General features: G+C 40.0%; 1 protein-coding gene across 12 annotated transcripts in view; it reads right to left on the reverse strand.

The window, feature by feature from the left end:
- Positions 1 to 936: 936 nt before the first annotated feature.
- Positions 937 to 18,699, reverse strand: part of MARK3 (microtubule affinity regulating kinase 3) — a 64,638-nt gene continuing 46,875 nt past the window's right edge. For 4 of the 12 annotated variants that reach the window (XM_065636826.1, XM_065636822.1, XM_065636824.1 and 1 more), the window contains 6 exons: positions 18,397 to 18,500; positions 13,571 to 13,735; positions 12,590 to 12,847; positions 10,199 to 10,225; positions 5,550 to 5,594; positions 937 to 3,352 (listed from right to left, as the gene is read on the reverse strand). In XM_065636826.1, coding sequence (XP_065492898.1) covers positions 3,007 to 3,352; positions 5,550 to 5,594; positions 10,199 to 10,225; positions 12,590 to 12,847; positions 13,571 to 13,735; positions 18,397 to 18,500 — 945 coding nt within the window. In that variant the 3' untranslated portion in view covers positions 937 to 3,006. The remainder of the gene's footprint in view (positions 3,353 to 5,549; positions 5,595 to 10,198; positions 10,226 to 12,589; positions 12,848 to 13,570; positions 13,736 to 18,396; positions 18,501 to 18,699) is intronic. The other 8 variants (XM_065636831.1, XM_065636829.1, XM_065636828.1 and 5 more) reach the window with 5 other exon arrangements.

Consider the following 18,699-nt stretch of genomic DNA (forward strand, 5'->3'; position numbering starts at 1 on the left):
GGATGAGCTGTTCCTCTAGCCTACCTCCCCCTGCTTCTCAACACGGTTGAGGATCTTAGACCTTGCAAAGAGGTCAAATAGACCGAAGTGTTTTAGAAAACCCACGTACAGGGAAGGTTTGCAGGAGAAAAAGTTTATCAGAACTTGTTTGTTCTTGCTCAGTGTTCAGATTTTTTTTTAATGTACATACCTTTAACCACATTTATTTAAAGCAGTCAACCCCCCACATCCCAAACTTTAAGCCATTTTTCTCTGCCAGACCCAGCAATCGAGAGACCTCTCTGGGGCCAGATGACGGGAGTTTTAGCCATGCAAACTTTTAGCCACAAGCCCATTACAACCTCCCCCAACACACCACTCAGACCACACGTTCCAGGACACCAGTCACACCGTTAAATGCTTCTTGGTTGCCGGACACGCATCTCGGAGCGCCCAGGCCTGCTGCTGCCACACGCTGACCTCTGATTATTTTTAAAACTTGTGTCTTACGGAGAGAAAAAAACCAGCTGTAGTTCTGTGATTCTGCAGAGTCACACCAGCAGCGGTGCTGATAAACCCGCACAGATCCCCAAGGAATATGAACAAATAAAAGTTTGGGAAGAAGTTCATCTTTGGTTTGGAGACCTGAAGAAAAGAGTTTTTTCCTTTCCAGGCAGCTCCTAGAGGCCTGAACAGCAAGTGTGCAGCCTGCTACAGAAACAAGGGTATATTCTGGCAACTTGGTAATTCTACAAAGCATTTGGGAAGGAAGCTGTTAAAAATCTGTCTCCAATTATAATAATTAATTTTTTTAATACCTCAAATACAGATTTACTCTGAAAAGAACCTTTTGAGAACACTTTAAGAAAAATACTTAAGTACAAACTTTAAATATCCAAAGTATGATACCGGTGTACTTTCTAGAAACAATTACATACTTAACAGGTGAAGTAGGAAGAGAGTATTTCAGAAAACATTTAATATGAAACCTTTTGGAACTTCCATTGAATACAGATTCACATCATTTCTCAGAACACTTTTTCAGTTCGGACAACGAAGTGCACCGCCAGGTGAAAAAAAAATATACATTTGGAGGAGTGCTTAAAACGTAGGAAGTGAAAGGATAGGTGACCATTCACCTGATAAAGTACAATGACTGCCTTGAAATGTCTTATTGCTATTACGAAATGGAGTTTTCATGGAAAAAAAAAAAATACTGAGCAGCACAGGCATGGGCAGAGCACTGAAAGCCAATTGAACTCCAGCAGCACCTGGAGCTCCCAAGCCATGGCATGATACAGAATATACAGAGAATAAAATGCAAATTCAGGAATATTTACTATATTTAACAACTATGATTACCCTTCAAACTAGCATAATCAATACCAATGTTTAGGGAAAGAGAGGGGAAGTCTGCTGCCTTCACAGACTACAGATCACAAGAACTAACTTGCAAAATATTAAGGATTTTGTGTTTTCACCTTGGGTCAAATCTGGACTGCGTACTATGAAAAATTATTAGCTCACTGCAAATTTAAAATGCAAATTTAGGCTCCAGTTTAAAGCACATGTTAAGTACATGCTTAAGTGCTTCACTGAAATATAACCATAAAACATTAATACAAAAAAGTTGATAACGCAGGGTATTATCTACAGAAGTCCTTGATGAGATAAACTGACTATCAGTAGGAAACAACGCATGAAGAAAACTCTTCATTTTAGTTTGCAAAATCAAAGTCAGCTCACCATAGCGGTGGTTAGAAAGCGGGGACCGCCCCGGAGCAGCATCGCGTCCTACAGAAAGCTCGTTGGCCATCAGAGAGTCCACCAAGGGCGGGTTCCCCACCGCGCGTCAGAAGAGCGGCAGCGGGTTCCCCCGCAGCAGGAGCGGCCGGGGCCCCGGGGAAGCCAGAGCTGCAAGGGCGAGTTCTACCTGCTGCTGCCTACGGCTGCACTTCAGCAAGTTGAACGTCACAACAGAGATCAGGAGCCAATTTGATTCCCACTTCTGGGTTTCCACGCGTGCAGCAACACCCCCGAGCGGCATCAGCTCGGACGTGGCGGCCGGCAGCAAAATACAGCCATTATTCGCGAGTCCTTTTGTGCTTTGTATTGGTCTGACCTAGCCTAAGGTGCAGAACTTGGTCTGAAAGAAAAAGTCACTAGCAAGCGTTTGGCGCATCCTTTTGGACAGGCTCGTTCTGCAGAGGAACGGTGGAACAGAGGGAAAGCGTCCTTAGCTGCAATCAATACCCATAAGCCAAAAGGACAAAGAGAGAACTTCAGCAGTTTCGCAGAAGCAGAAGAATGGAAGCATTTACCCAAGTTTTAATGCACAAATCAACTACATTTTAAAAATTTGATTCAGACTTAAATAATAAATAGGTGGGCAAAATATAATGCAAGACTTACTCAGTAAAAGTGAATTTTTAATAATCTCATGAGATCTACTTAGAAAACAGGACTAATAATGTTCACAACCGTAAATCCAAACCCTTCACACACTTTTTTTTTTTTTCCTTAACACAGCAGTGAACTGTAAACCTGCATTTACTGGTTATCACTTCAGTTATTTTAAATATTAACTCAAGTGTTTCCTCCTTGGCCATTTCAATTTTTAGCACCAAAATTAGCCCAAAAAGAGGTACTGGTACAGCTCGATGTTGTAAATGAATTGTTTACATATAATACTTTATATATTATACACACATACTGTACATTCACACGTCCACACAAACAGGAGGCATATTTAAATGAATATATTCTGTGTTTCAATTTGTTGTCAAAGACTTAGAAGCAATGGAAATAAAGCAGAAGGGGTAATATTTTACATAGTAGGCAACTTTAATGCTGTAGTGCACTTATAAAAAAGTCCAACTCTCCCACCCAGCTCAGCAGCTTTTTTTTAATATCACTATTCAGAAGGATGCAGAAGTTATTGCCTAAATGTTATTCTATACATTTCCATCGGAATTCTCAAAAACACTTGAAATTGCTAACTAATTTACAACTTAACTATTTTTCTTGTTACAGCTTTAACTCATTGGCAATTTTGGAAGCAATGTTTTTAAAAGCTATGGATGTTCCCGATATCCGTTTAAAGCGAACTCCATTCAGGGACAGTCTTGGCAGTTTACACACCTCCATCTCCCACTGTACAAGGTTTTCTGCGTGCCCATCTCCATGGACACAGAAAAGCAAGAAACGCTCTCTTTGTTCATAGTCACAATTATTGGCATCCAGGACTTTCCGTATTTCCCTCATCATGTCATTGGGATCCATCGAGCTGGTGGTTTTCATGCTCCAGGTAAAACGCAGCGAGCGAGGCTTGGCTTCCTTGTTCTCGTCCTTCTGATCCACAGCTACATTGCGGCTGAAAAACAGGAATTCATGGGTCAGCAGGGCCAGCTACCTGCTCCACGCCTCGTGTTAGTGAAGCAAACTAACACTCAACGCGCGCTACGGGCGTTAGGGCAGCGTCTAGAGGCTCCGGCCGCGAGCAAGGCCCCTCTGCTCGCTGCTGCACGAACACACAGTCAAGGTAAAGCATGAGCTGCTGGGGCTGAAACGAAGGCGTGGTGGCACAACGGGTGACACGACTGGAGGCCACTGCAGTCAGGAGCGTGAGGGAAACGACCTTGCGGAGGCAGACTGACATGCATCACCTACGACTCGGTTTTAAGGCAGGTTCTGCTCAAACTCCTACTCTGGGGCCATGTGGACAGCTGAAACGCCAGCTCTGCGCTAGAAGTTTCTGGAACATTCAAACGGCGGCGACTTGTGACAAAAGGGTGTTCGGCCTGGGTAGCGGGGGTGCCAGACCGTGGGAGGCACCCGCTCATACGCGACGGGGACGAGCCCGCGCAGAAAGATCCTGGGGGCTCCTCTGCACCTTCTCCAGTGCAGCAAGAGGGACACCAAGCCCTGGGAGAGCCCGTGGCAAGCCCAGGAGATGCCAGCAGGAGGGAAGAGACCACGCCACGGGACCCTGCCAGGGGTCACCCACCATCCGCCCCACGGCCAAGACGTGCCACCCAGCTGCGGGCTGGTTTGGTGTCGCTGGGGCCATCCTGCACTGCTGGGGTTTGAGATGGTCAACCGAGGCCCACCACGCTGTGGGCTACTGGGGTGACCTTCAGCAGGGAGGAAATGCTGTCTCGGAGTTGGTCAGTAATTTGTTTTAATACCGACTGATAAAGCGATGGAATCTTTCACTGGTACAAGCTACGCGACTAAGGGCCTTGGAGGCTGAAATACAGGAAAGAGTTGGCAGCTGCTGTAAGACACCTCATCAACATCATTAGTAAAAACAGCAAATTAGAGGGTTACTGTTCCTGTCATGGTTTTCGACCTAAAGCACAAAATATTGAGGCCGCAACTTTTTTTTTTTTTAAATAAAAAAAGCTTTTCCTTTGGCATGTATAAATATGGTTATACAGGACAAAGAAAAGAAACGTTCCAGAAATTTCTAGTTTGCGATGATTCTTCAATTAACATCAGTGGTCACACAGCTGAAGGAACTACATTTGGACCTTTGGGGGAAATGAAATGTGACAGATTTGCTTTATGAATCTTTGCACACTGTCAGTTGCCTCTTCAAATTTACTTGTCCTCAGTACAAGAGACTTAAATATATTGACTGTCATGCTTAAATATTTTCAGAAAATATCCAACCTAACTGACCCCAAACCATGTAGTTTAGGTCTCACGTTGGACTTCAAAGTTCAATTTACAATATTAAGTCAAGCTGCTCTTTAGAATAGTTGGCAATGAATTTCTGGTTACGCAATGCTTTCTTTCTACCACCATTAAGCAGGCAATTATGAAAAAGTTAAATAAAAAGTGATAGCAGGGTCAAAACTAAATAAATATCTCTCTCAAAGATAACCTATTTCATAATTTTACATTCTATTAGAAAGACTTCCAGTAACTGAGAGAGCCAAAGGATTATGCTGTCAAATCCCACTACGTGATTTGCCAGATGTTACAAAATTCAGCGAGCAAATTAGGGAGTACTTTGTTTTAACTTTAAGGTTTAAATTTAATAAGGCTGTAAGGGCGCCGGGGGAACACCAACTTTTATTCAATGCTTATTTTATTTTTGAGAGCTTTTTCTACTTGAAAACAGTCGGCAGAACCTGCACAAGTTTGATAGTTTCTACTATTTTTTGATACACAGATTTTGCAAGAAAAGTGTAACATGAAAAATACACTTTAACTATCTGTGATTTTGGAGATGAGGAATATCTTACCACCCTTCAGTGGTTATCCCACATGTTTGCAGCCTCACTAGAGACCACTTACCTACACACAAGACAACAGCAATTTGTCACAACTAAAATACAAAAAAACCCACCACACAAGGGAAAAGGCAACAGGAAAGATGAAAGTTTAGAATCCATTCAGTCAGTGCTTTAATAGCTTTTTTGCAGACAGAAATGCTTCTTTGTTTAGTTTCAAAGCCTTACATGAAACAAAAGCTGCTGCCTGAAGCCACTGTGCCACATAATCAAGGGGAGAAAGGTTCAAACTCACCTAAGAAACATTTTAAACAAGAATTTGACCCTCACCTTGAGCCCTCAAATCTCCCGTTCCTCTCATATTCAGTCGGGAGCCTCATTGAAAAGAACGCAGAAGCAAAAGGAAGTGGGAAAGAGAAGACAAATCTTACACTACAACATACAATATCTGAGTAGCTGCTAAAAGATACTGCAATCATACCAAAGGTGTGTTAAAATACAAAGCAACAAAGATGTAAAGAACTTTGTAGGTTAAACCAATTTCAGAATGTAACATACCATCAAACCAAATGGAAGTCTATAAAGTACCCTTTTCAAAACCACCATAACTACTTTTTACAATGTATGTTTTTATATATGTAATGTAATACTGTAGAACACATTGAACAAAGTTGGAAGTTCTAAAAGCAAAAAATGTTAGAAGCATATTGAAGTTATTGTATTATTCGTAGGTACCTCTTAAATGAGAGATGACTCAATTATTTTAGGCTAACAATATCTAAAAATTTTATCTGGAAATACAATATAGATTTGAAAAAGTACTCTACAGACAAGTCTGGTCACTCTGTGTGTTTGCGTGCATGTCAGATCTGAGGTATTAGGTGTTTAAACAATTCCAAATACCTTAACGCAAAAGAACAAGATGCATCTACATTTTAACAAAAGTTTAGAGGCAAATTCAAGATTTCTCAAGCTGTGGAAACTGCATCCGATTAATTTCCACGCTGATGCATCTTCCCACACCCCAGAGTAAGCTCAGGCTTCCTGTCTTCTTGCATTGCTTTAAGCTACATTGCTGATCACTACCATTTTTACGAGCACAGTATCAAGCAGAATTAAGAGGAAAAATCACCTTCCTGCACCTTCCCACTATTGCAGTACCACAGTTCGACATCTCAGTGTTAATTCTACTTGCAGGGAAGAAACCTTTATAGGGCTCTTATCAAGCCTATTCTAACACATGGCTTCACTAAAAACAAAAATTATTAAAGCAGTTTGGTTGACAGGTGTCTAGGGATAGGAATGTACGACAGTAAGCTTATTTTTTTGATGCACAGTCGTATTTCTGTCAGGGTGTGCTGGGTGTTTCAAGGCTTAATTTCCCCTTTTCCTCCCTTTGGAGGGTTGCAGTGAGGGAACAGGCTGGTAGGACAGCTCTGTGCAGCCCCTGTCCCACAGAACAGATGCTGTGCGCTCGCTGTAAGGCCACGGAGCTGCTCCTCGCTCTAAATTCACCCTCCTACCACGATAGAAATCCAGTTAAGAAAGTCGCAAGTCCCTCAGCTGTGAGCTGCTTGTCACAACCGCGTCCCATCAGAGCCCCGCGCAGCACAGCGCAGGACGGGGTCTCTGCTGGGAAACGTTCGCCACTGACTAATAAACGACTGTCAGGGGCAAAAAGGGTGAGAAAGATCATGAGAAAACAACTGACAAGCCCTTGACTAATTCTAGTGCTTTGAAGTGGGGGTTTTAAGGGTAGTTATTTTCATGAGATCTCGTGCTACTTATCTATGGTGCATATAGGAGGTGGAAAAGATTTTTAAGGTCTGCATATACAGTCCATGAACCTATTGTTTATGACTACTCTGCAGGACCGAGAAAGGGGTAGGTGAGAAGGGAAGAACCATCACATGTACCAGCTGAACAAATCCGCACCTTTCAGATGATCTGGGAAAGGCTCGTTTTACTGGGCAGAGCAAGCAATGACTTTGAAGACATTGTTCAACTGAAAAATTGAGAGTACTTCAACAATGAAGAACCTACTATGTTCCTACAAAGTGAAAGATCACAACTTTGTTAAGAGCTGCAAGCATTTACGGACTTTTTTTCTTTTTTTTTTAAACTCACCAAAGGTTGTAGAAAACAGGAGCATAACCAGTGTCGTCAGCAATGAATACTCTTACTGTTACTGGAATCTGTCCAGAAAAGTCAGGGAGGAAAAATCCCTGATGATGTTCTCAGACCCTTTCTAGGCTGAAATTAAGCCAAACTGTTCAGTTTGTAAACCACTGTACTCTGAATCTAAGGAAGGTCATTATTTACAAAATACTTGCCACTTTGAAATAACAAAACACTCTTTCATGGAAGCCTCACAGAAGATCCTTACTTTGTTCAGCATTTCCATGCATCAGAGTTCCATCCATTTAGCGTGAGGAACTGTGTTTGGTGACAGGGACCCTCAAACACGACCCACCATGCCAAGCTCTGGAGAGCTGGGCTGGTCTCTCTGGTGCTGCTCTTGTCATGCAGGACACGGTTATGGTGCAGTTCCCCAGCACTGGGGCTTTGGGACCAGGCACTCACTCTCCTGCCAGTATTGTTGCGGTGGGTTTGCAAGTCGGATGCAGCCCTGAGACCTCCTCACTGCCGACACGATCGTCACTTCTGTGGGAACCACAAATCGCTTGTTTATGCTCTAAATTTTCTGCTTTTGCTTGTAGTTTTACATAAATTCATCTTATGGACCAACGCGCTCCCTGGTCTTTTGAATGGCACAAATATATAGGAAAGTTATGTTCTCATTTGTCATGCAATGCCTATGCACTATCTCCTTTATGGTTTGTGAAAGGCCTTCAAAAATAGGAAAGTTTCCATACATCTGTCCTGAGTTATGCTGTGGTTTTTGTTCTTTACATCTTTGTACACTCTGTGTTAAATATCCAAGTAAACACAAAAGAAAACTGTCTAGAAAGATATGGAAAAGCAGCAAAAAGTGCAAGATGCTAAAATGGAGAAAAGGTGCTGCAATAAAATCCAGAACATAGACAGTGATTTTTGCTGTCAGAAAAAAAAGTTAGACTTCCACAATATGCAGATTGGCAAGGACAGTGCATGGTACAAGATTTTATAGATATATATCTCTCTATATATCTATATATATCTGTGTACTGAGCACAATATTAGAACTCAGTACCTTAAAAAAAGAGTAACTGATTACCTACTTTTATTCAGTTCCCTAGAATGGTGTTGCAGTACTGTATATATGCACTATTGGGTTACAGTAGTGCTTTCACTATAAAACACACTGAGCTTAGGTAAGATTCATAGCATATGAAGTGAGAAGAAATTGCCAAAATCCCCAACATTTTCAATTTGATTTTGTACCTACATACAGACCAGGTGTGGAGGGACACCATGTGCACTTAAACCAGAATTTAAAAAGCACAGTCTGGTTCTGTGCAGGTGGCGTAAGACTTTGCAAATCTCTTATTCAAAAGACACATTCCTGGCCTCAAGTTAAAAGAAAATTGAAAAAATGATTTAAAAATTATGTTTTCGTCTTTCTTCAGAGCAGCAGCGTAACAAACTTATATGCATCCAGCTGTGGATGTTGCACAGATCAAAATCCTTTGTTTTAAAAGCAACGTGACTACAGGGAGACAAAAGCTCCCTCTTCCCAAGTGGTACACACCCCACAGCTCGCGATGCACAACGGGTTAAAACTATTGCCGCTGCTCAGTGACACCCACACGCTGTGTTGGATGCTTTCTTTCCTCAACGAGCAGTTGGTGCATGTTCCTTTTCTCCAGTCGGCTGTGACAATGCCAGCCAACCCAATCAGCACCAGCTCTAAACATCGTTATGTTTGGAAGAGCTCTAATTATCACACGTACATGGAATTTACTCATTTCAGTGGGTGGGGTAGCTTCAGATTCACACTGTAGAGAACAACCCCAAATTTAGGCAGCAATTTACATATCTCAGGTCTCCCTAATCGAAGTATTTCCTTAAACTGGTCTGACAAACTTCAAATTACCGTCACATGCACAGCCTTGCGTTTGGAAAGTTAACACAGATGTCTGTTTTTTTGCCCCGTCTCCCTGTTTTTTATCAGTAGTTGGAAATTGAAAGTACAACCCTTCAAGAAGCTTCAATATATGAAACAACTAAACAGAGTATTACAAAATTCTACTAGAAAATTTACCTGTGGATCAAAATTGTATAACCAACTTTCGTGAATCCTAATGGATTTACAAGATGTAAAATATAGCAGCTTGATTCGTTCCCAAATTGTAAAACTGAATTCAACCCTTCGGGCTTGAAATATGAATCAGACTTCTGAGCTTTTCCTTTTGTTAAACAATTCACATAGATGTTATACTTTGTATTTATAACTAAAGTGCTGTATTTGTACTTCAACCGCAACTCACTTCAGCAAACGCATCCCATTTTAAAATATACAGCCATTGCACCTTCATTCAGTCATCCATATAAAACTGTTAGAGTCGCAACTGTGTTGAGTTTGCTTTCGATCAAATCAACCAGACAACTGTTCAAACTGTTTTTTTAAATAAAATATCATAAAACAGAGAGATAAAGAATGTAAATTTAGCGTCACTTACCTTTATTTGCTCGTAACCTTATGTTTTGTTTATACTTTCATCATTGTTATCAAACACCTCATTCTTCAAACATAAGCATGCTAAGTGTATTAGTACAGAGAACAGAATTACTTTGGTACTACCAACTCTATCAAAGAAAGAAGAATTCACAAGGCATGCTTAGCATCTTGTTATACAGGTGCCACAGATTCTTAAGTATCATCATGAGTTAATGGATTTATTCTATGCTTTCCTCTCAAGAAAAGAAAGTATTTAGTTCTCAGCAGAAAGTTTAGTTTTCAGAAAAATCAAGGCTAGAAAGCCAAATCTTTTGTTAATTGCGGGAGCCACTTTTTTTTAAATATAAATACATCCTACCTTTTGATAAACCTGAATGACATGTTTCTAAAAGAAATTAAGCCAAAATAATAATTAACAAAAAGTTTTGTACAAAATAAATTTTAAAAGCCATTTAGAGCGAAACATGCAAAAAGTTCTCCTTTAAAATGCACAATGAAATTACACTTCAATACACTCTGAGATTAGGCAGATGATCTAGGGTCTGAAGAGTCAAACTCTTAGCATTGCTACTTCCAAACTCAATTATTCTGGGAAATATGCCACCAGCAGTTTTTAAGAATTAAAATACACACTGATGTCAAAACACTTGAAAAATCAATCTGCAAGGTCACATAAAAACATGTTTGGATTTTCTTAATGTATTTCAAACAGAAAGCAAAAAATCAGTAACTCTACTATAATTAGATCTTTAGTATCTCTAGAGTTAGGTTTCTTCCTTCATAATATTAGGTCAGTCGTGTTGTGCCAAAAACTGCCTTAAATATTTAGTTAATTTAGTGGCAGAAGCTGTAAAATTGCCTACACCAGAACATAAGTAGTTCATAATCAAAAGGATTCTGATCCCCACAGAGAATGGTAAAATAAATTAACAGGTTTTATTTTTTTAAAAATTTATTTAAAGAGAAGAAACATAACTGTGTCCTTTGATGGCATTATCCACCTCCTTAGTAACTCATACGGCACCCAGTATAACAGAGCCCCAGCGGTAAGAGCTCCTCCAAGTCAAAAATTCACCATCTGCAACAGTGCTATTGTGTTACAATTGCATGTGATTTAATCAAGTCCAGATGGAATTTAAACTACTGTCAAAAGTAGTGGGGAAAAACTTCTCCAAGAAAACCACACTGCACTGCAAAAGCTGAAACTCAGAGGCAATGAGACAAGTTTGAATGCTGCCTAAACAACTGAGTGAAAAGCTTGCATGTTCACAGTTTGAGCATCCGCATTTGGAAAGTCAGATGGAAAATTAAGTAAGGATATTGCAAACAAAAGTACAGAAAGAAAGATGTGCCAAAAGGATGTGTCTGAGTAAGACTTCACTTGACAAAAAGCAGATGACTTAATTCTTAAAAAAAAGAAAAAAAAAGAAAAAAAATCTTTTATCTCTCTCAACAGAAAAAGAACAACAACAAAAAAAGTATTTCATAAAGCACGGTATTTCCCAGGGAAGTGTTAGCTGGCAGAGAGCTGAGCAGGGTAAAACATTTACCAAAGGCTAGGCTGTCACATTTTCATTTTTCACAGAACCAACTCCTAGATTTTAAAATAAATTCGCTCTCTAAATTGAAATCAGCCAGTTGTGAAAACCTGGAGTTTGGTTTAGCATTATTTTGTAGGAAGGGGATACTCTGATGCTGAGAGAGAGGCACGTACAGTCACAGAACAGACAGGAAAGAAATGGCTTATGCTCATGTGATATAAGCCTAAAATAAAAGCAAGCAGGCCAAGATCAGAATGATATATTAAAAAAAATTTCACATGATGAGGAGGGTAATAAAGTATGGAGATTATCTTAGGGCAAAGATAAACAAACCCTCATTTCTACAAACACAAGTTGTGGTTATCGCAGTGGTCTGAAGTGTGTGGTATGTGAACCAATAGGTTTTAAATACAGAAGGCAAACAGGTGGTTTTCAATTTTATGTTTGTAGGAACTAACTTAAATCATACATGAATTCGGAACTAGAAGTCCAATTGGAAAAAAACTGTTAGTGCAGGAACGACATCTGCTTAAGCTAGGCTTTGGCTAGACCAACATACCTTCACACCCAAAACAGAATTCACACATGAACTGAAGGTCAAAACAGGTTTAAGTTTTCCAAGGTTTGACCCGACTCTTGTCTAGACTGAAACCATACCACTGCCATTATTTTAAAATGATGTACGCTAGCACTACTGCCAAAACAAGCTTTTGTCTACTGCCCCTACCCTTTCACCTGTGATATTTCTGTTTGTGTGTTACCAGCAAGATTATTCTGGAAACACTGATAGCCTAAGTGATTGAGAAACACAACCTGAGCTTCTAATGCTACATTAAATATTAAGACTGGAATCCTAGTTTATGCTGTCTGCTGACAGACCGTGCAGTCAGAGTGTACTGCTTTTGAACCGAGCTGAAATGTTTCAGCTCTGCAGCATTTGTACCTCAGACATGAGGATGAAGAGCACAGAAGAAACAGTACAGACTAAGGTGTCCCACTTTTTATCCCATTTGATTCAACTGCTAAAAACAAATGGCTTCTGTAACCAAAAAGAATTACGAAAAAAATAAGCCAGTGCATTTTGAGTTGCAGAAATTGTTAAGCCATTAATCAGAGAACGTGGACAAAATCACCTAAGCAATGAGCTACTAGATATTTGTACTACTCAATAAAAAGAAAACGCCGCATTACCATTTTCAGAGGCTTACCTTCTTGTTAGTTTTGAAGTTAGTTTACTAAACAGATTAGTGGAACCCCTGGTTCGAGTCTGTGAGAGTGGTGTTGCTTCATGGGACAGACTGGGGGAGGCCGGGGGTCCGTTGTAGGTAGCGGTGCGTCGCTCTCTGAGCTGGCCGTGGAACGTGCTCCGGCTGGCTGTTCCTCTGGGGAAACGAATACGATCAGGTGTGGTGGCACTGCTAATGCTGTGAGTTGAAGCAACGGGAGTTCTTTGATCGGGAATAGCGCTAGAGCGGAAAACAAAAAAAACAACGCTAGAACTTCTTTACGGAAGCACTACAGTTCTGCAGGAAACACAAAACACTACATTTTACAGTAAAGCATAAGCAGACAATTTTATATAGGCCAGGGTTGGAAATATCAACATTATTACAGCACCGTATGGAATCAAAACTTGTAAGAAGTTAGGATTAAAAGGCTGCCGAAACAGAAACCTACATAGGCAGAACAATGCAACAGGAATATCCTGGAAAAGACCAGATACACTAGGCATGTTTCACTGAGAAGACTGATAAAAGAATAGATGAGTAAAGTTTCCTTCCAGGAAAGAGAAGCAATAGGTAACTTTAGTGTCTCTCCCTCCACATTCTAGATATACATCTCTGAAAATCTTGCTAATTTGAAAGTATCCTACACCAAATTCTCAACAAGCAAACTGCTCCAAGTAGTGAAGTCCTTCAGGACACAGTTAAAGTCTCCCAAACTTCGACAATAGGGAATGTCCAATAGTCCTAACACTAGGAAAAAAATTAAGGTTCATTATTGCAGGATTATGTCACAGACAGCCTGACACATCACAAGACAAATGTAAACATGACTAAAAAAAAAAAATGAGGAAACACACATCTCGTGGGCAATATATACTAGAACAATCTAGGACTAAATTTCCACAGCACAAAGTTAAGAAGCAGTGGGTATAAGTTAGTGTCACAATGATTTCAGGTTCTTACATAGGCCTGAAGTTATCTGCGCCATTGTCTATTGGAGGCAACATCATCTTCGTGTGCACAGAGGCTGACATGGACATCGACTTCTGATGTCGCAGCCGAACACTGGAGAAGGATGTGGTACAAACTGAAGCAGGGCTAGCTGCGTAAGCGAACATTTCTGTCAGGCTGTGAGGGGGTTTGGGTTCAGGCAGAGGCAGAAAGAAGAGCATGATGGACCAACAACAAACTGCTGCATAGAAAAAAAGCAAACTTTTCCTTCTATTAACTGATTTATCAAAACCCACAAACTCTAACAGCCCTCTTCTATGTAAACAGCAGTAACTACCCTACTCTCCCCTTAAAAAGCATCTTTACTATAGCACTTGACATCTATGAAGTAATCATTCTCTTACCATTAGCATTGGTTTGCAGTGATACCCTCCCTTGACCTGAATAACTCAGTGTTCTGTGCCAAAGCACTAGTATAAAGCACTCACGTAACTCGTACTGATCTTAACATTAAAAAATGCATTAAAAAAACCACCAACTGCACTTTCCAAAAGACTGATGATAGCTCCGTTACTGCAGTGAAATACTTTGTTTTCAGAATGTATCTGTGTTAAAGGAAATCAGTGTAAGTTGGGCAAGCTGTCAAATCTCAATCTACATCTGATAACTGAAGAACTTCACAGGCACAATCAAAACCAACATCATATGATCTTTAACAAGCCCAGAGAGGCCCAAACTAAAAGGTGACTATTAATCAACCTGTACTAGTAGGAGGCAATGAATAACACTCAGTGTTCTCTGAAGAAAGAGGTATGACTGTTGAAGAGCATCTCGTATGGCTTGGCCATGAACCTCAAATTCTCCAAATGACCACTCAGGCTTTGAAGGAAGGTGATTTCATAGGAGAATGGCAGTAGCTGCCAGCTGTATAATATGTTAAAATATGAGCATGAAATCTTTTTCTTTCTTTGGGCCAAAATACTCTTTGTAGCCTTCACATTGCTTAGTAACAGTAAGGACGGGAGAAAACTGAGAGGCCACAGGATGTATCGGGCCTTTCGGGCTACACCACGTGTCATTCATCTCAAGTTTGCTTTAAAAGTGAGGCAATCGTAATTCAGAAATATTGTTCAAGGTTAAGAAATCAGTAATTGTCAGCGTCGAGTTACTTCACGGTTACACATACTGAAATTCAAGTCCTGTTATCTCTGGTATGTCAGAATTTGCAGAGGAGAATGCTGGTCCAGCTACAAGTATTAGCTGACCCACTTCTCAGGCTTAGCTCCCAAAGCACGAGTAGGAAACAACCCACAGCTCAGACATCAGAACTGCTGGCTAAAACAGCGAAATCTACCTCTTTTTGCTTTCTTGTTAACTTTTCAGAATGTAGAAAACTTCGCCCGAGTCACGCACGCGTCTCTTCACAATGCTGAATCCAGCAGGATGCCGACTACAAACTCTACTACAAGGAAGGCTGCAACACAGCCCAGCTTTTGCATTACCCCAGGGTACAAAGAAATCATACAGTAATGAAGATTCATCTTGAAAGCAATATCCTGAAGTCAAGTAATCCCCAAATAATTGGTCAGTGGCTTCGCAAGCACTTCTAGCTCCTTTCCTCTCAATTTGGTGCAGAAGATAAAGGAGAAAGAATCTAGTTTTACAACACATTAGGGCCGAGTTTTATTTAGTCACTTGCCTCCAAAGATGTCATAGCTAACGGTAGCAATAAGGTACTACAGCTCATATTAAAGCATTTATATCTCTTCCTCTGAAGCTTTGCTAGAAATCAGCTTCCTTGCATTACTAGCCCGGGAACACAGAAACTGCGAGCTAACATTCACCAATTAGTGCCAAGGCTTATTACAAATCTGAGGCTGCTGTAAATCATTTGTGCTACAAATGATTTAAAGCAATTGCCTATCATTATGAAGAGTGTTTTATGAGTCCCCAAGTGCGTTAATTAATGCTCAGGCTTTGGAGGAAAGCCAGAGCCATCTCCAGCAGAATGCTTGCGTCAGCCACACAACGTGTTAAATTCGGGATGTGAGACCTAAAACCCCTTTGTTTCACCAGTCTGGCACCGGGTCTTCAAGGCTGCTTTCTCCAGCAGCAAGCCCAGTAGCTATCGATTCTTCAGAGCTCCTATACCTTCAGAAATAAGGCTTTCTCAGCATTCAGTGTGCAAGATAAAAACAGAACAAGCAACATGTTAACACTTCCCCTACAGAAAGAACAGAGACTTTAAATGCGTACATCTTGTCTTTCAAGACAAGACTTCCATGTTTGCACTGGGTCACAGTCAGTATCTGACTGGATGTGGAAAATCTAAAATCCAATCTGCAACAAATCATTTCTAGTAATTACTCCTGCCTTTCACGTCTGCCACCAACAGACGTTTCAAAAGCATTCTTAACAAAACCTTGGGTTTATACAAAGTCCAGGTTCTACTTCACATCTTGTAATAGTTTTTCTTCCATGAAGCAAGTTTCTAAAGTTACTTTCTGCCAAGTTGAGAGTACAATAATATCAGAGATACTACAGAAACACCTGAAGAATTCATTCTGAAGAGCCAGTCCCATCAACAGCCATATGTTGATTCAACCTGCATTAAAGGCCCCTGCATTTCATGTGACCAGTCAAGCCTTTGCCCAGTTACAGCAACAAAATATACTCAGACATAAATTCTAAATTCTGTGCCAAATCACAGTAGTTCTGAAACTATGCCAAAACGAATGTGCACTTTACTGTTGAAGAATTTCAGACAATGAGAAGTCTCTAACTGTAGAACAATAAGCAATACATTCTCATTATTTTTTCGCATTTTAACCCTCTATAAAGAGCAACAAAAGTAGTAATTAAAAATACATGATAAAAGCTATAAAGTTTTTTTCCCTGACAGTGAAAATATAAATGCTCAGACATTTCAGTTGACCTAAATAGGGCTAAAGTTTGCAGGAGAGGCAAATGATATTTGGATACTGTATTGACAATAAAAACTAAATTACATAAGGATAACCAACTATGGATATAGAATAGAATTAATGTAGTTGCCAGGTACTACTCAATGCTAACTTTGAGCTTACTGCCAATACATGGCAGTTTGCTGAGAAACTCAAAGCTGGGGAAAAAAACACAACTTCAAAAGACAGCTCTTTAGGAGTATGAACTTACTCCTAAATTAAGGGGACAACTGAATCTCAAGCATTCCTGGTAAACGATATCTCATAACTTTTAAAAATTTAATAAAGAAATTGTAGACAAGATATTGCAAATATATTAGCTTAAAGATGAACAGAAATGTTGTTAAACCAAGAAATCAAGTAGTTAAATCTGACCAAAACTATTTTGGACAGAAAGATTCATTTTTCCAAGAGAGTTTGGAAAGAAAAAAAACCCACTATTAACATATAAAATCAAAGAAAGGATGGTGGGTTTTAATCTAAACAAACTTGGTAACATGAATGAGGACTAAGCAATGAAGGCTGAGACAGACACACTAAGAGACAGTACCAAATAGCTATGCTGTACTTCACAAAACAGTTGACTGGCCAGCTAGACTTCTGACACTCTTCGAACTTATACTTGACTTTTTCCTTAATCGCTTTCAGTTTGCAGAAAGCTAGGAGGAAGAGACAGGGTCAACATCATGTTCTTTATCCCTAGGCTCCAGGAGTCAAACAAGGGACAGACAAGACTTTCCACTCAACATCACAATTTCGCCACTCTTCCTTATGAACTGCTGAAAGGAAGGCGAAAAATTCTGTGCAAAAAAATGGCAGATCTTTCACCAACTTCAAAACCAGTTAGAAGTATTTTATTCCCACCTTTTACAATTTATCATAAAGTTAGGAAGGGGTAGAGATAATAGGGAAGAGTAGGAGAGGTACACCTTCCTCCAAGCTTAAGCATTTTTATTAAGTACCATCTATCTGGGCGCTCTCCTGGCAATGGTCAACTACTTAACTGCTACCAGCTTCTGAGACCAGCAAAATTCTGTGACGCACAGTTAGTTGGAACTTAAAACACCTCAGCCAGCCAGGAAATTTGGTGCTATTCTTCACCAGTGTTACTCTGTACCTAATGTCTACGTTGACTGTTATATTTATTTTCTACAGCTCTCCTCAGTCCTGGGCTCAGAGGGAAGCTGGCACTAGATGTGGCTATGGTGCCAACACATGAATTGGTCAACTCCAGTTCCACTGCATGCTCCAGTCAGGCTTTCATTCAGCAAAGCAAGAGAAAACCTGTTTTCACTCAGAATGTGGAGATATTAGTGCTTCCCCCTTCTCAAAATGAGTTATGTAAATATTGGGAAGGAATTAGACTACAAGAATGTCAGTAAGGAACGTTATTAGTCCAAGACAATGGCCTATCACTTTGATCAGAAAAAAAGTTACTTTCTCCCTGAAACTTCGTAGAAAAAACGGTATTCCAAATAAACCCAAAGTACAGTTCAGAGTGAAATGTAAAAAGAAAATGGCCCAAGAGAGATGGACTTCGTAGTATCACACTAACCAAGCCTCTTCTGGAAGCGTATGTTGTTTGGCCACAGGCACTAACAACTGATTGAAGATGAGAGCTGTACAAATATGACATGTATTAAACCAGAAATTAAGATCTTCCTTTTACATTCTAAGTATAAAGATTGTATAAATGAGACATAGAAAACAAAACAAAACAACACAACATACTTACTGGTACTGCATAACCAAAGATCTGTACTCACCTTTCTTTAAGAATTACACTAGAATACTACTGATTTTTAAATTAGGCATTACAATTCTTTGGAAATGTGAAGACAAGGGACACACACCATAGGAAGACATTTCATGTACCTGTTCTCCTTGCCATTTTGTATCACTGAATGCCTATCAGCAGTGGTTCTTTCACTACAAACATATGTGTTGCGCCGTGTCATTGCTCCAGGGGCAGTATTATTCTACAATTAAAAAACAGAGGCTTGTTATTCCTCACAAAAGGCTTTGCTGGGGTTAAGTCTACATATAACTGAAGGCTGTTTTACTTCATGCTCGTTCTACACAGTTATAAAACTTACAGTAATTAAATAAGTTAATATACAAACCCTTTCCAGTATTTTTAAGGAGTAGTGCAATCAGAAAAAATTATTCTAACAAGTT

This window comes from Caloenas nicobarica, chromosome 5 (genome assembly GCF_036013445.1).
Source record: "Caloenas nicobarica isolate bCalNic1 chromosome 5, bCalNic1.hap1, whole genome shotgun sequence".
NCBI lineage: Eukaryota > Metazoa > Chordata > Aves > Columbiformes > Columbidae > Caloenas > Caloenas nicobarica.